This window comes from Hypomesus nipponensis, chromosome 18, assembly GCF_054491055.1.
Source record: "Hypomesus nipponensis isolate SF chromosome 18, ASM5449105v1, whole genome shotgun sequence".
In the NCBI taxonomy this organism is placed as follows: domain Eukaryota; kingdom Metazoa; phylum Chordata; class Actinopteri; order Osmeriformes; family Osmeridae; genus Hypomesus; species Hypomesus nipponensis.
Window position 1 is genome coordinate 5,201,261 of NC_140378.1, and position 23,620 is coordinate 5,224,880.

A 23,620-nucleotide genomic window follows, 5' to 3' on the forward strand; every position below is an offset into this window, starting at 1 on the left:
GTTAACACATGTTTTAATAAAATTGGGAAGTGCATTTTTTGGTATGTGTGGGATATAATCCAACATCATTTTCAGTCCAATATTTTTTACGTTTTCCTGCATGTTTTACCTTTACTAACTGATAAGCATCCCCAAAACACTCTTATCACAAGGAAAGTCAGTATGAAAAAGCTTCTGAACTGTCAAAGACCAGGTCCAGTTCTTCTGAACGCCTATTCAGGGGGCCTAATCTTGGTGTGAGCATGTTTGTCCAATCAGTCCACTCCTCCTAGGGAACATGTTTGCTCTGTATCCTTAGTGCTAGTTGGTCTATGCTTGACCAATGACCTTATGCCAAAAAACGGCTTAAAATCCTACTTATTTGAATCCACTTGAAATGTTCCAGTCTTGTCAACGTTCCAGCGGTAGAACTTAGGAAGACTCACCACAGAGCTGACCAGTCACGCCGAGGCACTTGGTATTAACGACAGAATGATAGAAATGTGTGGACTAGAGACAGACCTCACTCAGTTCTCAAAGGTGCATGCCATCCGAACAGACAACAGGGTGACTCAGTTCTCAAAGGTGCATGCCATCCAAACAGACAGAAGGATGACTCTTGAAATCGAGACAAGAATGGCCGGACCCGGCATCGACATCCAAGAGACGCTTTCTCTTTTTCCAAACGCTCTTAGAAAACAGGGTCATCAGTCATGTGGAAGTTAATAACCGTCCACTGGAGAGGGTGGTGGTGGTGGTGGTGGTGGGGGGGGGGGGGGGGGCGGGGAACAGAAGCTTCTGGGTTTTGGTCTACAGGTCTTGTTTGAGTTTCTCGGTGCTGTAGTCGCTGTCAGGGTCCAGCTTGGCGAGGCTCTTCCTCACGCGAAGGGCCGTGAGTCGAGCGGCGGCGCTCTGGAACCAGCACTCCTTCATTATCTTCACTATGGAGGTCAGGATCTGTGTACAGGAGAGCCATGCACAGAACACACTCTTATAACCACTGTGTGTGTGTGTGTGTGTGATGGTAGGAACATGTGTGCATGTGCATGAGACAAACAAGGCGTAAAAAACGTGCAGATTTTAGAACCCTGTGTGTGTGTGTGGGTTTGTGTGTGTGTGTGTGAGAGAGAGAGAGAGAGAGAGAGAGAGAGAGAGAGAGAGAGAGAGAGAGAGAGAGAGAGGCCTCACCGGGTGGGAGTGCAGCCTGTTGTGGAGGCTAGGCCTGTGCTGATCCACACACACCACCTTCCTCATCTCCTCAAAGCTGGGGTCCGAGGGCACCATGTCATAGAAAGGGGGTCGGTATTCTTCCACGATCCCTTCAACACACACACACGCAAATATCTTAATGAGGTTGGTTAGGGGAAACTAGCTTGCAAACAGAGTACAGAATGAAAACCAGGGAAAAGGGAAGGCTATTTCAAGGTTAGGACTGGACTATCTTCTACAGGATTAGATAAGACACTAATTGTACTGTGTATATGTAAGCCTTCTGCATGAGGTACGCTCAGACAGCGAGATAGGCAGACAGTGGGAATGCTGCGAAGTATGTCGCTTGAAAAAGAACAAGATATCGGATCCCTGGGGGGATTTTGGAGAGTTATGGGTGTCTGGATATCTACTGTATGTGTGTGTGTTTGTGTGTGAGAAAAAGAGTGTGTTTGTGTGTGTCTGTATGTGTGTGAGACAGTCTGTGTTTGTGTGTATGTGAGGGGGAGAGAGAGAACGTGCCAGCATCTGGACTATGTGAGGGTAAGTGCTGACACTAGATAGGGCTGTTTATAATTACTGGAGGGCTAATCATGAGGGAGGATAGCAGACAGACCAAGACAGTTACACAGACACACACACACACACACACACCGCTAGGAAAACCATCTTGTGGTGAAAGACACAGACTATAGCTCCCTCCTCCACATGTTCAAACTGTACAGTCGTTCTCATGAACAGGCTAAAGAGGAGAAACACTGCACGGGTCTTTGGCATAGGTACCGGCGTCTACCCTTCAATTCAGTCACAAGCCCAACAAACGTACATGTACTTTGAACATTCCCTGGTTGACGGAGGTTTACGTGAGGTCAGCGACAAAGAAGAGAAACGTTCCTGGGAAAGTTTGAACGGACGGGATCTTTCCCCTTCGTTACCATTGATGAGAGTCCTGCGCGAGATTTCCCAGAAGACCAAGCCCAGGGCCCAGACGTCCGTCTGCTTGTACGACTCAAAGATGTCCATGCGGATGCTCTCGTCCAGCACCTCGGGAGCCATGTAGCGCTTGGTGCCCACGCGGGGGTTGTTCCCCACGTCCAGGTAGTCGCTGTTCTGGGAGTGCATCACCGCCAAGCCTGAGGGTGGAACGGGGCGCCAAAACAAACGCACCCACAGGGTTAGAGAGGCCGTCTGAGACGTCGTGTGACGCGTTTCGGGGAATCGGTGAATGCCAAACGTGCCAAACGACATTTGGAGCTTTCGGAAAGCTCAGTGTTTCCCCTCCTCACCCAGGTCAGCGATGCAACACTGGCCGTTCCTCTTGACTAGGATGTTGCGGCTCTTCAGGTCCCGGTGGGCTATGGCCGGCTTGCCCTGCGTGCTGAGGATCTCTGTGTGCAGGTGGACCAGGCCACAAGCCACTGACAGGCACATCCGCAGGCAGCCCTCGGGGTCCAGGCTGCTGTACTGCAGGAAGTCGTAGAGGGAGCCCAGCTCGTGGAAGTGGGTGATGAGCCACAGCTGGGTACTGGAGTTCTTGGAGGTCATGTCTGAAGCGATGAAGCCTACGAAAGTGTTGGGAAAATTGAAGATGTAACACATTTATCCTGTATAAGAATCATTCTGTGTTTAGCATTCCTTGTGTGTAGAGAGAGGCCCACCCCCAAATCTAAACTTTGGGGAACACGAGGCATATGTAAACAAGGTGACCTGGGCTGACCACTCTCTCTTACTGGAGAGGCCATAAAAGATGTCTGGCCTTATCTGTGTTGGGTGAATCATGTGGTCAAGCTTACAGGGGTCAAAAGGCACACACACTCAAACACGCACGCACACACGCCTGCGCCAGGTCTATGCAAGGAGCCAATGAAGAAGAGCAATGGAACATTTGCATGCCTTTGTCTTAACCAATGACTGTAAAGAGCGGTTCTGCTTAAATAGTTAGCTAGCGCAACATGCTAGCAGACAAACTTTGTAGCACAATGGCGTGTGATGTTTTTGTCTCCTTGTGGGCGGGCCGCAAGTAATAAAGCTTTCTTAAACTTGTTCACCGATTGACTGTGCAATACTTGATAAATTAATATTTCTAACAGAAAGACAAAAAAAGATGGAGAATACGCTTGCATTTGCCACGCTTTCCTATTAGGTACTAGAGGTAGGAGAAGTTGGCAGACTTTTGGCGTTTACTGAAGTGAAAAAGGCAAGGGGGGGCCTTCCCCGGCGGTGTCTCTGAGGACCCAGCGTACCCAGGATGTTGTCGTGTCTGAGCTGCACGGTGTTGTAGATCTCCGTCTCTCTGAACCAGGACTGTTCGTCCCGCGAGGAGAAGATCTTCACGGCCACGTTCTCGCCCGTCCAGGTCCCCCTCCACACCTCGCCGTACCGCCCCTTGCCTGAGCGCACACACACACACGCATGCATCCGCATAAGAACACACGCGTTTACATCACACACACGCTAGTCAGAAACCTCCTGAGGCGGGTCACATGTTCAGCCCATGTGATCTGACTGGTCGACAGCCATGTGTGTCGGTGATGTGGGCGAGTGCCCGAGCCAGCGTGACAGACTCACCAACACACTCGACCAGAGAGATCTGTCTGGCCATGGTCCTTTGGACCAGGTACGGGAGGCCAGTCCCACTCCCAGAAGTACAGAACTCATCAAATATATCCTGGAAATAGAGATGACCACAAATAGTACACATAACAGGTGGTGTCCGTACAGCAATGGAGATACATGTTTCCTTGTAGACCAGATTTCTGGTCATTGAATAGGTTTGTTCAGATCTGTGTTCAGGTGTGTGTTCTGGTGTGTGGTGTGTGTTCAGGTGTGTGGTGTGTGGTGTGTGTGTTCAGGTGTGTGGTGTGTGTGTTCAGGTGTGTGGTGTGTGGTGTGTGTGTTCAGGTGTGTGGTGTGTGTGTTCAGGTGTGTGGTGTGTGGTGTGTGTGTTCAGGTGTGTGGTGTGTGTGTTCAGGTGTGTGGTGTGTGTTCAGGTGTGTGTGTTCAGGTGTGTGGTGTGTGGTGTGTGTTCAGGTGTGTGGTGTGTGTGTTCAGGTGTGTGGTGTGTGTGTTCAGGTGTGTGGTGTGTGGTGTGTGGTGTGTGGTGTGTGTTCAGGTGTGTGTGTTCAGGTGTGTGGTGTGTGTGTTCAGGTGTGTGGTGTGTGGTGTGTGTGTTCAGGTGTGTGGTGTGTGGTGTGTGTGTTCAGGTGTGTGGTGTGTGTTCAGGTGTGTGGTGTGTGTGTTCAGGTGTGTGGTGTGTGGTGTGTGTTCAGGTGTGTGGTGTGTGTTCAGGTGTGTGGTGTGTGTGTTCAGGTGTGTGGTGTGTGTTCAGGTGTGTGGTGTGTGGTGTGTGTTCAGGTGTGTGGTGTGTGTGTTCAGGTGTGTGGTGTGTGTGTTCAGGTGTGTGGTGTGTGTGTTCAGGTGTGTGGTGTGTGTGTTCAGGTGTGTGGTGTGTGTTCAGGTGTGTGTTCAGGTGTGTGGTGTGTGTGTTCAGGTGTGTGGTGTGTGTTCAGGTGTGTGTTCAGGTGTGTGGTGTGTGTGTTCAGGTGTGTGGTGTGTGGTGTGTGTTCAGGTGTGTGGTGTGTGTGTTCAGGTGTGTGGTGTGTGTTCAGGTGTGTGTTCAGGTGTGTGGTGTGTGTGTTCAGGTGTGTGGTGTGTGTTCAGGTGTGTGTTCAGGTGTGTGGTGTGTGTTCAGGTGTGTGGTGTGTGTTCAGGTGTGTGTTCAGGTGTGTGGTGTGTGTGTTCAGGTGTGTGGTGTGTGTTCAGGTGTGTGTTCAGGTGTGTGGTGTGTGTTCAGGTGTGTGGTGTGTGTTCAGGTGTGTGGTGTGTGTTCAGGTGTGTGTTCAGGTGTGTGGTGTCTGTGTTCAGGTGTGTGGTGTCTGTGTTCAGGTGTGTGGTGTGTGTGTTCCGGTGAGTTCCTCACCCCGTAGGTGGGGTCCGTGCCGACGGGTATCTTGAGCATGGTGACGTTGTGTTCGTCTTCGTGATCCGCACACTGGCACCGGCGGCGTGAGCGCAGCCACACGACCAGGCCGCCCACACACCCACACAGCAGGAGCAGCAGCAGCACAGGGACCACCACCAGCACCATGAGGCTGTCCTCTTTCGGCTCCGGCCCTTCTCACATCACACACACACAGCCACACACATCACACACACAGCCACACACACACATCACACACACACACAGCCACACATCACACACACACACAGCCACACACACACACACACACATCACACACACAGCCACACGCACACAAAAACAGCCACACGCACACATTCCTTTTACACCTAATTCCTGTACATTTAGTATTTTGTGTGGACAGAGCTGTCCAAAACGGTTGTTTGGGGGAACGTTTAAAACACAAAAGCAGTTACTTTCATACAGTGACTGTGAGAATAGGTGGTTTCGAGGCTGACATTATTGAGCGTGAATCATTGCGTGTGAATATATTTGGCATTTCTTCCAACTTGCCACTAGGGGGCATCAGTCACTGAGTTTAATAGGCTGTGTTGAAGGGCCCAAATCAAGGTCAATAGTTTGGACTTTCCCACAAACACCCTCTCCATCCCCTTACAGCTCACCCAGAAAAACCATTGAAAAAGCAACGATTGTAAGTTCGAAAGGTACACAAAAAAAGCACACAAAATCGGAAAATCTATAGAAAACAGAAGGGACCTGATGCCATTTGGATACTTGCCAATCTAATCTTGTACAATAAAGGCTTTTCCGAATAAAAACACAAAGCTACAATCAGACCGGGGGCCACCGTCCGTCTGAACCGAAGTGAGCGTGGGGGGGGGCGGGGCCTGAACGAACCTGGTTCGGGCGGGGCGGCGCTGTGTTGGTTGCAGAAGCTCGTGGTGCAGCAGTCGACGTAGAGGCCGGGGAAGGAGGTGAAGCACTGCTCCCGGTAGTGTTCGCTGGTGAAGCAGCCCCTCTCCTCGTGCCCGTACAGCCTGGTGTAGAAGCAGTAGTCCCCCTCACACGTGCCGTTTGGGCACGTGCCCTTGTTGTTGTGGCACGTGCACACCAGCGTGGGCTCGTCTTTGGCCAGGGCTTTGGTAAGGCACACACACACACGAGCGTTTACGTACGGGATTGTTGGACAGTTGCACAGAGGCAGGTGATTTTGTTGAGATGTAGAATGTGGCGTGCGGGTCCGTTCCCCACGCACTCACAGACGGCCACGCTATACACATACCTGTTGACTGCACAGATGACTCGTCTGAAATAAAAGACACAACAAAGATACTGTAACAGGGAACATTTATCCTTCTTTCCACCTTTGATTATATCGCTTAGCTTTTGATCGATACAAACGTTATAATAGACTCCGGATTCCGGTTAAGATCCAAGGGCCTCCGTTGGAAACTTTTGTCCAATGGGAGATGTGTTCATATTACAACCCCCATTCTAGGTGGATAGGTGTTCTGTGTTGTTTGTGTTCTGTGTGCGGTTTCTGTGTGTGTGTTTGTTGCTGTGCTGTCTGACAGTTCCCCACCGGTGGCCCAATCAACCATAATCCGGTTCACCTGGTTCCTGTCGTCAACTATCCCTCCACCAATATATAATGTGTAAGAAAAAAAGAAGAAAAAAAAAACAGTTGGTGGTGTTGCTGGTAAGCATTGCGGTGTGTATGGGTAAGGTCCACTACTGTGTTTAGACAACCGCTAACCTTGTGTTTTGTTTCCTATGTCTTGTTTGAGGTTTTGGGCTGTTTTGTATGTAGGGTTTTACAGTGTTAATTGTTGTCCAGTACATCCTTTTGTTCTTTTGTTCAGGGACTGGGGAGTAGTTTAGAGCTGCCCTGGGGTACACATCACCCGGAGGGATTGTTCTGTCTAAACACACTAGCTCGACCTGGGCAGACCACCCCTGTACTTTTGGTGAGGGAAACTCATTCGTGTCAGTTTTGCTTTGTGTTTAGCTTTTGGGAAGTGGCATAGGTTCAGGGGTGGGAACTTTGTGTTGGTTTCTTTCCTTTGGTCCAGTCCAGCCATCCCTTGTCCATACTTATTATTATTATTACTATTATTATTATCATTTACTAATCCGTGGTGGCAAATACAAACCCTAGTTACAAAGGTACCAACTGTGTGTCTTGGCTTGCACTAACTACACCATGTACCTTTGGCCAGCCTCTGGGAGCCCCTGAGCGATGGGTGAGATCAGGTTCCCTCCGTTATAGACATAGACGGATAACAGTTAAATTCAGGAAAACTAACTTTGGACTTTATAATGTGTTGGGGAGGGGGGGGGGGGGCTGGCATTCCCTGCTGAGCTCAACAGAGGCCTGACTGCACTGAGACTGGGGTGGGCTGCTGTTCCCCTATCATCTACAGGTCAGCTGTGAGGGGTCTGGTGGCCAGGGGGAGCGGGGGGGCCAAGGGGGAGGGGGGGGGGGTCAGCTCTCAAGAGCGGCAGGAAGACGCTCACTTCCTCCACTCCATTGTTTCACAGCCGGTTGTCAACCTGCACGTCTCCCCACATCTGCATCCAGCTGACCCCCCCCCTTAACACACACCTAGAGGTTTGGTCCATGCATGCCTACACACACACACACACAGGGTCAAAAGGGCTCTCGAAAACCTGACACAGACGGACTGTGAGAAACTTCTGACTATATTTGCATCCTTGGTTTGAGCTTGGTCTGAAAGAACAAGGGAGCATTCCTGGGTCGTGCACATCCTGCATTCCAAAAAACGACAAACTACATTCCATGTGGTTAGTCAGGGTTTGTGAAAAGCCCTTAAAAGAAAGGAAACTTAACTGGCCACATCAACTCTAACGCTAGAACAATGCCCTGACAAGGTATTCGGTGTCATTGAGCACGTAGTATGAGGATCTACAAGGTTTGAAGTACAGTAGACCAATCTTGTTAGTGCACACGGTTAAACAGACTGGTCAGGCTGCCAACATCTCCGTGATGTTTACATTTACATTTAGTCATTTAGCAGACGCTTATCCAGAGCGACTTACAGTAAGTACAGGGACATTCCCCCCGAGGCAAGTAGGGTGAAGTGCCTTGCCCAAGGACACAACATCATTTGGCACAGCGGGGAATCGATCCGGCAACCCTCAGATTACCATCCCGATTCCCTCACCGTTTAGCCACCTGACTCCCCGTGTTGTCCCTATTACCTGCATGTGCAGTGGCGGTCCACAGGAGCGTCACGGCTAGCAGGACAGCGAGGACGGCGGCGCCCTCCATCTGTCGGAGGAGAGAGAGAGGACATCGATCAGAACCGGGAACCCAAACACACTCATGCTAGGCGAGCCAGTCCAATCAGGAGCCTTCCTCTCCCACTAACTACTTTTTAATGGCTGCTTTCCTTGTTGACTTCCTCCTGTTTCTGCTGCCACGCGCGCGTGCGGGTGAAAGACGTGTGTGTTTCACCAGTGTTAGAGTGGGGGGTCATAAATGTCCAGATAGAAATGGATCGCCCCAACTGTTGTTGGGAGTTTTGTCTCGAGCCCTTCTGGCTATGGGGAGGCCTGACTGCAGTGGCTGACTGGCTGGGAAGCTGGCTGGCAGGGATGCTGATTGGCTAAACATCTAGAAAACCAGATGGGAGCAGCTGCAGACCACAGCCATTCGAGTCCCTGGTCTGTCAGCAGAGGAAGTCACGTGCTCGACAACGACACGGCGCCATGGTCCAGTCTGCCTACCCTGTAATTATGGCGGGAGAGGAAGAGAGAGGGCTTACTGACCATGCTATGTCTGCCCCCCCCCCCCCCCCATGTATGTATGTATGCGTGTGTGTATCCGTGCCATGGCGTACGTGTGTAACTGAGTCTGCGCCTGAACGAGAGCGCGTGTTTGTGTACGTCTTGTCGCTGTAACTGCGGCCAGGCGGGCCAGGGCCCCCAGGCTCCCAGGCCTGTTGACTCCGCCGCAGCCCGACTCGCAGAGTAAATATTGATGACCGTGCTTCCTGCCATTGAGTGGGGGGGGGGCCACGCCCGCCGCTTACCGAGACTCACGTCTGCTTATTGTTTGGGTCGGAGCTGCCCAGGGTCACGCGAGCGGGAGGGCCCATTCCTGAGGTCTGGGATACATTCGTGTTTTGATACACACAGTTGTATAGTGACTACGAAGCTGGATCAAATACCATTTGAAAATACAGTCAAATACTCGGGGATAGGTGTGATTCAAACGGTACCACAAAGGCAATGGAACGGTCACCCAATGACTCTGAGGTAATGATATTATACAGAAAAGACACAAAAGGTTGCCTGGGATTGTCTAAGCTCAGCAAAAGAAAATGCACCGCAAGGAAAATGAAAAAAACTCCATCCAAAATCAAGCCGATTCGCACGTTCACAACTCAGTAACATCATGGACACGAGTGGTCAACATCCATTTAGTTTCATGAAACAAATCAAAAGTGCTGACTATGTGCAATGCTGAAACGAGAATTGTGGATTAAGACAGTTTTATGTGGCGCAAATATATTACAAGGGGGTCATTAACGTGAATACGTTTCAAACTAAGAATCACGAACACACAGACACAAAAGAAGTTCTTGAGAGAGAAACAGACCACAGATATGTTAAGATATAACATACTTTCCCAAGTGACAGGCAGAGGGATGGCTATGAAATACTAGAAAAACTGCAGATTTGTTTGCATGACTCCAAGCCAAAATATATCTGCGTCAGCCCTCTCAAACTATAAGCTATCATCTTGCATAAAACACTGTGGGTTCATTTCAAGTACAATGTCCCTAAACCCAAAATTGAAAACATTTCAGCTTTGCTGTATTACACAGCAACCACATCTACATAAGTGATCATCAGAATGGCACCCCAATACATGTTTACATTTTCATTTAGTCATTCAGCAGACGCTCTTATCCAGAGCGACTAACAATAAGTACAGGGACATTCCCCCCGAGGCAAGTAGGGTGAGGTGCCTTGCCCAAGGACACAACTTCATTTGGCACAGCGGGGAATCAAACTGCCAACCTTCTGACTAATAGCCTGATTCCCAAACCGCTCAGCCATCTGACCCACCTTTCCTGCCAAGCAGTGAACTGGTCAGCCCAGTAGAGGTACAGCTTCCTGTAGAATGGACCCTGCATGTAGCATACTGCATATGCCAGTAATGTCAAATCTGATTGAGGATGAACATAAACACAACTCCACCCACGTGAAAGTGTCGCTCTGGAGGGAGTGCTGTGCCAGACAGTTTGCCAGTTTATATCATACAGGGGGAGGAGGAATAAAAAGAGAGGGAAGGAAAGAAGACAAGAATAAGGAAAGAAAGAAAGATAGAAAGGAGGAAGTAAAGCAAAGAGAAAGAAATAGTAAGGAGGCTTAACAGTTAAGCGCCCAACAGCAGAGGCCTGGGTTCAAATCCAGCCTGGGCCATTTTCTGCATACTCCCCCCCCACACACACACATTTCCTGTCTCTCTTCAACTGTCCCAATAAAGTGGAAATGCCCTAATATGTTTAAATACATACACACTTATATAGGCTATATATAAGGTGCAAGAAAGAAAATTAGAGAAAAATAAAGAAGAAGAAGAAAGGCCCTCGGAACTCAGTCCCAGCATGCAGCTGGCCTTCAGAGCCCACTTCCTCTGGCAGTCTTCCCTGTTTGTCACAGCTTGGTCCAAATGTTGCAGCTGCCATCCCCCTCATGGGAAAAGACAGCTATTGTCATCTCTTCCTCTCAAGTGCTTTGACTTGGGTAGATCTCTCATTCCATCAGGATGACTGTGAGGGGGGGGGGGGGGGGTCAGGGGGGGTCAGGGGCATGGCCAGGTCGAACATGACTAGGCCCTCAAACTTCTTTGGAAGCCTTCTATTAGGAAAAGGGCACAGTGCCAAGTCGTATATAGGCATTTGATCCTATGTATGATGCAAACATAATAATACAGACATATGCTTTCCCCTATGTCAGGGTAACCAAAGCAACAGAATTGGGGGAATTATATTTGATGTCATCCATAGTAATTGTGATTGTGGGATTCGTGGATTTTGTTTTTGTAAGGTCATAAGTTTAGTAAGCGGTAATCCTCTTCTCATTGTTATGACTCCTAGAGTTATTGTGTGAGAATGGTATGTGCGATAGAATCTTCATGGCATGGCTCGCTGGCTTAGTCATGTGTGCTTCGGTTAGACTATGCCAGCTCTCACACGTAAGCGGCACCTGCATGCATTATTCTCTGGGACTAAAACCTGTATTTGAAGGTGCCTGAGAACTATGAGTTAAATACTGTGTCGTTTATCATTCACCTATGAAAACTGAAAGGATACAGCTACATTTCACAAAGTTAAAAGCGTGTTGTTAAATACGGTGGAAGTCTAAGCATGGGTTATGTTACCTGAGTCACACTTCAATTAATATTGGTCCCTCTTGACGTCATAGGTGTCTATCACTGATTTCTTGCCAGTGACGCCTGGTTGTAACCATCTACATCGCCCACAAAAAACTGTCAAAGATCAGAATCAGAATGGGGTTTTTATTCGCCATGAAAGTTTGCACAGACAAGGAATTTACTTTGGCAGGAATTGAAGCCTACCGATCAACGCTTTCTAAAAACCTCATAGGCACTATCTTTTAGCTGATTGAACTATTGCTTGCCAGGTGAACCGTGCCTTACCTTGAAGTGAATACTGAACTGCTGAGCTAATGTTTATCTTTCAAAACATTCCTTTCTTTGTACGATGTCAAGCACAACATGTATGCCACATGGTTTTGAAGGGCATACGCTTTTTCCTGATCATGGCACACAATTTTTATAAATTGGTCTACAGTGTCAACAGTGTGACGCTAAGTAGGCTACTGAGTTTATCAATGTAACACAATATCAATGCCTTATGCACACGGAATAAACAATCGAGCGCATACAAAAACATCTGGAAATGTTTCAACATCAAAATGCTCAGGTGATCATTTGACACTTTGCAAGGTGGGATATCTGGGTCCAGAAGTCAAAAAAAGATTCGCACATTGATTCAAACATCACCCTATAGCCCCAAGGTTCAATGATCAACTTGCCAAACTTAAGTTAAAATGTTCAAATAACATAAAACCATTATGAAAGTGAATTAATTACCTTCTTCCTTTCACGTAAACTCTTTCCTGTGTTTTTTTTCTTCAAAGGGTTGTCAAGTTGTCCGTGCGTAGCACAATCCCCATGTTACACGCAAAAAAATGCTCTACAATAACGAAGTGTGAGAGCCAAGTCACATTTACCATACACTGTCTTCCTCGTTCTACATGTTCATATTTTTGTCGATTATGGTTTTCGGAGAAAGATGCTGAATAGAATCTCCCCACATCCTTTCTGTTCGTTGAGAATCAACTAAAGACGGATATTTCTATGACGCTCCACTAAAACTAGGCTATGCCATAAAAACACATTCTCTAATAAAATAGCTAAAAGTAGGCTACACAGGCAACTTTTTAAGAGAACGTCTGAGCTTCTAAATGTGTCCTTGATTGTCCACGATTTATGAATTGCTCTCATTTGTAGCGTTGCGCAGCTGTATCTCGGTCCAAATCTTCACTGATAAAACGAAAACACTAGACTCCAGAGTTCGGCACAGAACTAGACGTCTTTTCCGCTTTGAGAGAAGTTCACAAACAGTGGCTCCTGCTTCAGACTTTATCTCGATAAGTACAAGCCCGACTTTGCTCAACTCCTGATCTGGGGGCAAGATTAGAGATTTTAAATATACAATTTCGTCCCACCCCTCATTGTCTCTGACGGGGTCTGCCTGGAATGTGTTCTCGTAGCGGTTTTCCTGTTTCTGGCAAACCCTCTCATTTTCTCTGCTTTTCCCCTGTGGAGACTGGCGTCTGCTAAGTAATTACATAGTCATGATGTGGGTCCTTGTATGATGTAAGTTTAGAACAAACGTTAACACATGCTGTAAGACCTATGTATAAAACAAACAACCAAGTGAAGTAAAATAAACAAAAATGCTCCTCAACCAGATTGAATGATAACTTGATTGCTGTCAACATGATCCAAGCCTTAGGGATCTTCCATGGATACATATCATGCTCCGCTCATTCACTTTTACAACAAACTGGACATTTTGACTTTACTTTTAGAGCAGTCTTAATGAGAAATGATCTTGCATTCTGTTCTGTCTCTGACTGTGTGCTGCTGACTCTGATACTGGAGGCAGTGTGACCTGAGGTTGCTATGCCCACTGGGACTGGCAAGGTCACAGTGCCTCTCTCGGACACAAGGCTCCTGACAACAGCCAATCAATGCTCTTTCTAGACTGGACCGCAGATGACACGAGTGCTGGCTAGAACACAGCCGGTCTTTTGTGGCAACGATGGCATTTTTGAATAAATGTATGTTATCCATAGATATGCAAATATGCAGAAGCTCACGAATACTGAAGACTGTCTTCTTCAACAGAAAAGGGAAAACCTGAATAGGGAACATACTAATGTCCCAAAATCCTGGGAACGCTGCATTCAAGTGAGTGTAATCTCTTCACATCAGTCTTCGTGTGTCGTCTGTTATGTTCTCAGGCCATAATCTTTTCTCTTGGCCTGTATTCCCTCTCACACACACGCACGCACACACACACACACACACACACACACACACACACACACACACACACGCACACACACACACACACACACACACGCACGCACACATGGACACACATACACACACACACACACACACACGCACACACACACACACACACACACGCACAGCTGGGAGGTTTCACATCCCCAGTCTTGGAGAAGATGTGCATTTTTGATCAGCGTTTATCTTCCCTTCCCACTCAGGGTGGATTCCTCTGCCTGCTTCCACCTCCCCAGGCCCTGCTGGCTCACATTCTCCTCAGAGCCGCTCTGGGCCGGAGCTCCGAGGAGAGCGACACCGAACACTTCAGACAACAACATTTGGTGGTGGTTCAGACTTGGAAAAAAACGAATCGAATTCATGGTCAACATACACAGTCACACCCATTTGTCTCAAGACATTTCAGCACAACGTTTAATTATTTGGCTTGATTGTGAATGACGCAACAGTTCTTCAATTTTACAGTCAAATATGGCGGGATGTTGTGTGTATCTGTCAGCATCTGTCTCTGTATGTCTCTCCTCGGCCGAGCAGTTTTAGTCATCTGGTCTTATCTCCTCTCTGACCTTTTCTAAGGCTCTTTTATTTTAGCTTTGCTTCTTCTATATAATTTCCCCCTGCAAAAGAAGAAGTCAGCCAAAGTCCTCATTAGACACGGTCAGACGGCACTGCCGGACTTAAATGTTGATTTACTTTTGATATATGATTCTCACGGCTCTTTTTAGTTACTACATGCTGGTGAACATTGGTGACACATCACTTTGAGGTTCCTCATTTAGACAAACTGCATATGCTCAAATAACAAACAAATGCAACCTTAAATCATCCACTCACTCGAATCGGCATATGAACAGTGTTTCTGAAAATGGTTAGTTTTCTGTATGTCATTAGAGACCGTAAAAAGTGTTTCGTTCATAGATAACATTTCTTGGGTATACATAGAATCAATAAAGAATGTCGGGGTCACAAAGATAATTTCCAACACCAGAACACATTCTCTGTGTCCTTGCGTCATCCTCATGACGCAAGTCAGAGATATCTGTTCTTTTTTACCCCTACTAACCCCCAGCACAGGCTACAACACTGGCCGCGTTACGCAACATAGCCTCTCCACACCTGAGAGGCTTAGGGCCAGCATCCATCAGCCCTCCCATGTGTTAGGCATCAAAGAGTCCCGTTATAGACTCCTCTAACAAGCTCAGAGCAGGTAGGGGAACTGGACCATTGGAACCAGACTAACTCTCAGTCACATGTTGTTTTTACACGTTTAATATCATTCCGTCATCTTCTATTGCGTTTCGGCGTGTTTTTTTTCAAATATTTGGAGGCTTTTGTTTCTTATGGATGACTTGACTGTCATTTCTTTGTGTTATTTTAGATCTATGACATGTAAAACTTTATAATAACACGAAAACATCTAATGGAGCAAGTTTGTCCAATCCAAGACTCAGTTATCTTCTGTGCTAAGCTTGGGATCTGAACCTTGTCCGATCTGAAGGGTGGGGGGGTGCAAGGGTTCCAGATAAAACAACTCAAGATTGTTTCATATCTGAAAAGTCCATTCAGCTATTGGTGTATATTCAGTTCCTTTCCTTTGTAATCAGTTGAACTTCCCTCCCTCGAAGACAGATCGAAATGTCATTCAACTCCCATGAGGTAAGCCTTGGTAGCTGTGTAACAGATATAAAAAGCCCTTGTTCATTAGTTATTGCTTTAGCTTCTCAAAATAAATTACATGGTGCCGGGATAAATGGCGGAATGACGAGTGTAGAGTATGAATAATCTTCTTCAAGTACTGCCTTTGAGGCGACATTGTCACCCTGGCTCAGCGCTGGGAAATAAATACAACAAAGACACTTCCAAGTCAATTCAACTCTAGATGTTGACAGAATGGAAAAATTGTTCTTTCAAACAAATTATGTATAGGACTAAGTCTGGTGTGTGTGTGTGTGTGTGTGTGGGGGGGGGGTTATAGTCAGCTGAAAGGCCCCTATAACTGTTCACGTTCTCATGGTCTTTATCTTGTTCCTCCGCTCAGGGGCCAAGACCATATTCTATCAACCACAGACCGCAGTCGTTCATTTCCCCCGGTTGTTACTGGAGACCTCCCAGGAGGGATGCAGACATGCCCAGGGGGGGCCTCACTTTGTCGCCTTCTTCTTGGCCTGCTTATCCTTCTTCTCCTGTTCGATCTTTTCCTTCTCAGCCTTCTTCCTCTCCCTCTTCTTCTCCTCCTTAGACTCCTTGTACTTCCACACGGGCGGCTCCAGGTAGCCCTTGTGCTTCTTCGTCTTCTTCTCCTTCTTGGGGGTGGGCTCCCCGGACTTGGTCACCTGGATCTTGGGGATGCAGCCGGAGGGGAACACGCTGTTCCTCTGGGTCAGGCTCCGGGGGAGGTAGCTGCGGACGTGACCCGCGGCCTCTGACACGACGCTCTCTCGCCTGGCCGCGTTGCAGCAGGTCAGGGACACGCCGCTGGTCGTCACCACGATGGGCGTGACGGAGGCGATGGAGCCGTCGCCGTGGCACACGGAGCTTTCCTCCAGCTCCTTGCTGCTGTGCTTGGCCGCCAGCTCCGGCACGGCCAGCCGCCGCTTGCCGATTTCCGGGGGGCTGGTGGGGCAGAGGGGCCGGGTGCCGGTGGCCACCAGGGGGCTGTGGAGGCTGGTGGTCATGCGCACCATGTGGTCCAGCACCCCGTCGTCCTGGGGGTCCCGGGGGAAGCTGAAGGTCAGGTTGTCCTTGAGGCTCTGGGCCAGCTTCTGGCTGGCGGACTTGGAGGACGTGGCTTTGGCCACCAGCACCTTCAGGGCGGGCCACTCGATGGCGTAGTCTTCGCAGAACTGCAGGGCGGCGGGCCGGGTGTGGAGGCGCCGGAGCCGCTGTAGGATCTCGAAGCGGCCGGTCTTCAAGGCCCACTCCTTGATGTCTTTCCCCTTGGTGGAGTCCACCACGTTGATGTCCGCACCTGGACAGGGGCAGAGAGGGAGACCACAGAGGGTTGGGGGGGAAGGACGACAGGGTGACTGGTCAAATACCGTTTCCGGGAAATGATGAAGTCTCACTCGGGCAATTAAGCAAAATTGCACCATTTAGTGGCCAGTTAAGGAACAACAGGGAGAACATTGTTTATGAATAGGCCAATCTGTCTATGTGAGAGGCTAAAGCATCATCATCACCTAAAATTCCAATCAAGGTGTTTAAATCATGGAGGGACAGATCTAGAGTAGACAAATATAAATCTGCCCTGACGATGTAAATATACTGTTTAGTCTGAAATGTATCGAAATGTCCCTCTTTAGTCTTGTCAAACTCAGCAAACCTCCCCACTAATATACTAATAACTAATATACCAACATGCTAGCTTAGGTGTTGTAGACACAAAACAGCCTATCACCAAGGTGTTGGATGGGCAAGAACATGCACTTGGGGGTCTTGACAGTCACCTGCTTAGACATGACTGAACCAGTTATTGGTGTAAATCGAGTGAGTAGTATTTTTCTCGGGGTCCGAGCCAGCCTAAATGCGTCCTGGTAAGTCCCCTCTGTAGATAATCTCTCCCCGAGCCCAAGAGGATCAGAAACAGAAAATGTCCTCAGGTTTGCCCCTTAAACACAGATGAGTGTGCGTCATCCTCCTCCTTCATCTCCGGGCCAAGGTAGCCCGGGACTCCAGGAGTCAACTCCGGATTTTTGTATCAACACCAAGTGAAACTAGACAGGCTACATGCCACCCTTTGAAATTCTGGATGTAAGGACATTTGCGAATGGAAATGTATTCATGAGGTCCAAATCTGGGGAATCTTTTGTGTACATGGGATATTTTGGAGGAACTCATGAAACAAAGCCAGTGCTTTCCCAGTCTGTTTATATTCTGAATGTCTGTAGCACATTGAACAATGCACCAAACCATAGGATGTATGTTTCGATACAAAGTTCTCTGATACGAGAGGTCTGTGTGACAGGGTCTGGTGTTGTGTTGATACGAGAGGTCTGTGTGACAGGGTCTGGTGTTGTGTTGATACGAGAGGTCTGTGTGACAAGGTCTGGTGTTGTGTTGATACAAGAGGTCTGTGTGACAAGGTCTGGTGTTGTTGATACGAGAGGTCTGTGTGACAGGGTCTGGTGTTGTTGATACGAGAGGTCTGTGTGACAGGGTCTGGTGTTGTTAATACCAGAGGTCTGTGTGACAGGGTCTGGTGTTGTTGATACCAGAGGTCTGTGTGACAGGGTCTGGTGTTGTTGATACGAGAGGTCTGTGTGACAGGGTCTGGTGTTGTGTTGTGTGTCTCACCATGCATGAGCAGGGCAGAAACACAGTCCTGGCGGCCCTGCATGCAGGCCTTGATGAGGGCAGTGAAGCCGCGGGTGTCCCTCAGCTCCAGGTCTACCCCGGGGTAATAGTTCAAGATGTAGTTGAGGATGGTGACAAACCCTGCAGACCCACAAGAATGGAATTATTATTGATATTAGACTAATATTGATTATACTAGATATTTTACACATATTGAATATGATCGATATTCTAACAACATTGAGCATTGTTCATATTATAATAATATTGATTATTATTGATATGATAATACTATAGATATGTATTTACATTATGATAGTATTGAATATTGTTAGGATTTTCTTACAGCTTACAAAGCATAGGTCACACAACACTGCTCTTTCTTCCGTAAGTACAAACCTGAAACGCCTACATCGGAAACGTAACAATGTTTTATAGATATGTGTATAGAACTTGTACCTAACGTACGTAACGTGTCGCATGGTTGTCCTCGTGACTGTATTAAATGTCAGCAGTTTCAACAGGAAAATAACAGACAGCTCATGTGCCATTTCTTTTTTGGTTTACAATTTGCGCCCCACTTCTACCAGCGTACCGGCCTGAGCAGCGATCATGAGGGCAGTGTTCCCATCGTTGTCCTGGTGATTGATGTCCACCATGGGACACGTGTACAGGCCGAACACGATGTCCACGTAGCCTTTCGACACGCCCAGCATCAGGCCGTTCTGCCCCGGGAGAGAGCACAGACAAACACCGTTGGGTGAGAGTTCATTCCTCACCGTGGGACGACCCAGGAGAAGCACCGTCACATCCCCCACTTCACCTGAACTGGCCAAGGTGCCGGAGGCGTGGCCCTCCCCGCCCCCCTCCCCAGACTCACCCTGCCGTTGATGTCCAGCTCCATGGCCTCCTCCCTGGTGACCCCTCTCTCCAGGACCCTGCGCAGGGTGAGGGCCTCGTTCCTGGAGCAGGCCTCGTACAGCGTGGAGGTGGACCCCCCCCTGGGCTTGTCCGCCCGCTCGTAGTCGGGCATCACCGAGTCGTCGGACAGCACGCTCCCGGAGTCCGACTCGTCGAGGGAGATCTCCGAGTCGTCCGAGGGGCCGGCGCCCAGGTTGGGGTCGTGGGATGCCGTCGCCATGGCGCCGACCCCCCGCTCCCCTTCCCCTCCCCTTCCCCTCGCCCCCTGTGGACGAGGATCAGTCCTGTGGGAGGGGCCTTGTGGACCCTGGGGCTGCTATCTGCATCCTGGAGGAGAAATCCCTGGACAGGACACACACACACACACACACACACCCTTCATCATCATCATCATCATCATCGAGACCATAGAAGAAGAGCTTCCATTTATTTTGCTCACGAGTACAGGTAAACATCTGTAACCCTTGTCCACATAACCTCCCCACTCGCACGGGATCTTTATCGCGATCTAGGAACCTGGACCCCCCCTGAAGATAACTTTCACAGTGCTATCATTAACCCCAGCCAGCGAAAAACATGACAAAAAAATACACAGTTGCTCACCCTCCCTAGATGGATTAACATCTGTCTGAAAAGCAAATGTGGTAAGGATGAGAGGCTGCTAGCTAGTCCAACCCTCGACTCTGACGGAGCAGGTCCAGGGTCACGAGGCCGTGGGGGGTGAAGGCTCCAAAGAGGATGAGCAGAGTCATCCTGGGAGTGCTGGGGGTGGGGCCTGGCTGGGCGGGGCCTGGCTGGGATTGACAGCCTGTAATCTGAGCCCCGGGCTCACCTAAACCTCCCGTGACTTGACGTGCAACGTGCCTCGACCTTTGATAAGCGCCTCGCTGCTCTGAGACGTGCCTCAGAGTCACGAGGGGAAACGTCTCTTCATCTGGTAGGTGACGCTGAACGTGCATGGATGCAGGGAGATCATTATATAAACATGTTGACGGACTACCGAACTGCAGAATATAATCTGTAATCACATTGACAACATGATGCATGTATGTTTAGTTGTGAAAGCCTTTACTGTGTCACTCGACACAACTTTGAGTTATATTTAACGTGAATGAAATTTGTGCTAAGTGCTAACCACAGTGAAAAGAATTTACGTTTACATGTATTCATTTAGCAGACGCTTTTATCCAAAGCGACAAGCGTGGAATACATGCATAAGTCCTGATTCTTTATCTATATAACATGTTGGCGTAATATATCAAGTTGTGTTAAACAAGGACCTTGCTTGACACACCAAAAAAGAAGATCTGTTTTGTTCCAAGGTCCGGCTATATTTAGTCATCCTTGGGGTTTAGTATTGTGCTACTCTGTCTTTTATACGTTGACGAAGAATGTGTGCGTGTGTGTGTGTGCGCGAAGGGGTGGGGATGGGAAAACGTTCTCTTACACAGCAACATAAACAATCTGCACAGTGAGGGCATGAGGATGTCAGCACGTTGCCTTGGCCCAGCATTCCCACACACACACACACACACACACACGCACACACACACACACACACACGCTTGATCAAGAGTGAGCTTAGCACATCCAGCGATCTGCCTACTCCCAATCAGGTTCAAAACTTCCCCAGACTATTTTACGGTTAAACCCCCGGGTGAAACTGTTCCAATCCCAGAGTAACCCTAACCCTTTTCTGTTGCTGAACACCTGCCGCTGTTCCTTCCTCTGAAGACAAAGCGACATCTCTGTCACAGAGCATCTTCTTCTCCCGCTGGCTGCTGCGCGAGGTGTCTCAGTAGTGAACGTTGTGAGCGAATCACATACTGATCTGTGGTGAGGTGACCTCCTCTAAACTTCCAGCCTCCAGACCATCTCGCTATGTTTTGTCTCATCGACTAACTGCATAGAGTTAGTGGTTGTAGGTTAGGTACACTGATACTATACAGATTACACAACATGCCCGGCAAGGGCACTCTGACTCTGGGTCGAAACTTCAAATCCAAACTCACAAAACCACTGCTGACTCTCACCGGAGAAAACGAGTATCTGTCCAGCGGGGGTGAGAGGGTGTAGTCCTTTTCTCTCTCCTCTCTCTCTCTCTCTCTCTCTCCTCTCTCTCCGGGGTGGTTAAAGCATCACAGTTCAGCACACGTCTTCTCCTGCTCGCTCCCTGGTCTCTTGGATGTAATGAGCTTAGTCCCTCCAGCAGAGCCCTGGTTCTGCCCTGCCCTGCCCCCTCCTTCCCCCCTCCCTCCCATCCACTCTCTCACCACCCCACGCCCAATCCCATCCCCTCAATTCTGCGGCCACTTAGGGCCGATCGGCCCCTGACCCCCCCCCCCCCCCCTCTGACCCCCCCCGCCCCTCCTGACGAGGTCCCAACATAGCTGTGCTCTTAAGTCCCAGGCTGCAGGCTTCCCCTCTCCTCATCCTGATTACAGGAGATTTGTGGATTAGGTGGCAGAAACAGCAGAAACAGCAGTGTCCGGCCTGGCTTCTCCTGGAGGCCTGTGACTCTTGGAGTAGTGTCCCTCCCTCCCTCCCTCCCTCCCTCCCTCCCTCCCTCCCTCCCTCCCTCCCTCCCTCCCTCCCTCCCTCCCTCCCTCCCTCCCTCCCTCCCTCCCTCCCTCCCTCCCTCCCTCCCTCCCTCCCTCCCTCCCTCCCTCCCTCCCTCCCTCCCTCCCTCCCTCCGCCCTCCCCCCCCTCCACCAACCCTTCTCTCCATGCACCCCCCCTCCCCCCCCTGGCATGTTGCCCAGCAGGCCCAGGGTGGTTTGTTATGTCAACTTGAAGATGCCCTGCTGGGGTGTGAGGGCTGCAGTCTGGACCCTGTCTGCCCAGACAAACGTACTGGAGCGTCCAACCCCCCCACCCGGCTGGCCCCATCAAGAGACTGTTCCCATGACGGGAGACGGCCATGTCCATGCACTGGAACACACACATGACAACCAATGAACACGGTTTACCAGTCAGCCTGGCCACATAGAAAGACAATAGTTTTGCCTACTTTGACTTTGAGTATTTTGAAAAGCCCTATATCAATAAAATGTATTGTTATTATTTTAGTAATTTATAAGGACAGAATTATAGTAGGATCTGCAAAAGTAGGATAGGATATATAGATTATGAAGAACCCTTCTGAAAAAGAGTGTATGATTATGGTTTCAACGTTTTTGGAACCTTGACTTGCAAGAAAAGGTTCTTTCAAGAACCAAAGGGATCTATGTCTTTCTTTTTTAGTTAATATAATGTGCTGTACAGGCAAGCAACATGTTCCCATATTATCTCTCTGAGGGAGCTTGACTGGCGAATAAGAGGAGTGTAGCCCGCCCCCTGGTGGCTACCTGGGGAAACACTCCATCTCCTCAGCACTCCTGTCCAGAAATACACATCTTCACGAACCTGGCAGGTCTCAGCCACAGGGACAGGAGATCTCCAGGCTGGAAATAGAACAGCAGAGTTTGTCAGGGGACTGGTTTTAAAACAGTCCTAATCCTGCTGGCTTGGGACCATGCTAGGCTACCTGTGACCTGACCCCAGGTGCCCTCTGATCTTCCAATTATGGACCAGGGCCACATAAGGAACGAGCAGCCGGTGATGTGGGAGAGAGAACTCACGTATGAAACCTGGCTTTAGCTGAATATCTCATTTGTTGTTTAACTAACTCATATGTACATCTAATCCATATATCCATCCATACTGTATATATATATATATACATATATATATATATATATATATATATATATATATACTCAACTGTGACAAAATATTCTGTAGAATAAGATATAGAAAATACAGACACTGTGCCCAGCTGCTGCCAAAACGGCCCAGAAGCCACCAGAACAATCCTTCTCAATCCTATCAAAAGCCACCAACCACAGAAGCACGTCATTAGCACATTACAACCTACCTCACAACAGTGCAGTGTAGGCCTACATCCTCCAACTGTTCAAATGAACAGAAATAAACACAATGTTTCAATGAAAAGAAATAATACTACCAAAAAAAAGATGTCCCCAGAACATCATTTTTTGGTTTTCAGTTTGGCTTGACTTCGTCGATGACTTGAAGTTCCATACCTCAGCAGCGAGGTCAGCAGTGAGGTCAGCAGCGAGGTCAGCAGCGAGGTCAGCAGCGAGGTCAGCAGTGAGGTCAGCAGTGAGGTTGGGCTGGGACTCTGTGGGTCCTGACTTTCATGCATCGTTCAGGAAGAGTGTCAAGCTGAGGACCTGCTGGGAGCCTCCCAGACAGCAGTGAAAGCAGATGCTGTGCTGGGGGCGGGGCCAGGAGCTGGGATCTATGATTGCAGCTCTCTAGGGTCAACAGGAAGTGGGACGTGGAGGAAAGGGAAGCCATGCCCGGCGAGAGGGATGGGGGGGGGGGGGGGGGGGGCGACAAGGCCTTTCTGGAATAGACTGGAAAGATGGCTGGGGTGAGAGAGAGAGAGAGAGAGAGAGAGAGAGAGAGAGAGAGAGAGAGAGAGAGAGAGAGAGAGAGAGAGAGAGAGAGAGAGAGAGAGAGAGAGAGAGAGAGAAAGAGAAAGAGAGAGAGAGAGAGAGAGAGAGAGAGAGAGAGAGAGAGAGAGAGAGAGAGAGAGAGAGAGAGAGAGAGAGAGTAAGCTAGACATGGAAGACGGA

General features: G+C 48.9%; 2 protein-coding genes across 3 annotated transcripts; both read right to left on the reverse strand.

Annotated features, from left to right (window-relative positions):
* Positions 1-760: 760 nt before the first annotated feature.
* acvrl1 (activin A receptor like type 1) lies at positions 761-12,857 on the reverse strand. 2 transcript variants are annotated; one of them, XM_084679895.1, is made up of 12 exons: positions 12,258-12,857; positions 11,523-11,630; positions 8,330-8,399; positions 6,390-6,413; positions 6,005-6,244; positions 5,108-5,301; positions 3,757-3,856; positions 3,432-3,578; positions 2,475-2,750; positions 2,124-2,321; positions 1,168-1,298; positions 761-936 (listed from the first exon to the last, which is right to left on the reverse strand). In XM_084679895.1, exons 3-12 carry the CDS (start codon positions 8,397-8,399, stop codon positions 790-792), a joined length of 1,527 nt encoding a protein of 508 aa, XP_084536021.1. In that variant the 5' UTR covers positions 11,523-11,630; positions 12,258-12,857; the 3' UTR covers positions 761-789. The 2 variants fall into 2 exon arrangements, with proteins under 2 accessions (XP_084536021.1, XP_084536020.1); XM_084679894.1 differs by lacking the exon at positions 11,523-11,630.
* A 1,318-nt stretch (positions 12,858-14,175) lies between these two features.
* On the reverse strand, positions 14,176-19,197 carry ankrd33aa (ankyrin repeat domain 33Aa). The gene is made up of 4 exons (XM_084680806.1): positions 18,937-19,197; positions 18,652-18,781; positions 18,057-18,197; positions 14,176-16,731 (listed from the first exon to the last, which is right to left on the reverse strand). The coding sequence occupies exons 1-4, from the start codon at positions 19,195-19,197 to the stop codon at positions 15,905-15,907; spliced, it is 1,359 nt and encodes a 452-aa protein (XP_084536932.1). The 3' UTR covers positions 14,176-15,904.
* Positions 19,198-23,620: the final 4,423 nt, after the last annotated feature.

Coding starts and splice junctions, on each gene's coding strand:
- acvrl1 (XM_084679894.1), bottom strand. CDS start 8,399: ATGGAGGGCGCCGCCGTCCTCGCTGTCCTGCTAGCCGTGACGCTCCTG. Junction 5,302..6,004: donor CGCCGCCCCGCCCGAACCAG/GTTCGTTCAGGC, acceptor TGATGTGAGAAG/GGCCGGAGCCGAAAGAGGAC. Junction 2,751..3,431: donor CAGACACGACAACATCCTGG/GTACGCTGGGTC, acceptor ACACTTTCGTAG/GCTTCATCGCTTCAGACATG.
- ankrd33aa (XM_084680806.1), bottom strand. CDS start 19,197: ATGGCGACGGCATCCCACGACCCCAACCTGGGCGCCGGCCCCTCGGAC. Junction 18,782..18,936: donor AGCTGGACATCAACGGCAGG/GTGAGTCTGGGG, acceptor CTCCCGGGGCAG/AACGGCCTGATGCTGGGCGT. Junction 16,732..18,056: donor TTCTGCCCTGCTCATGCATG/GTGAGACACACA, acceptor GCCCCTGTCCAG/GTGCGGACATCAACGTGGTG.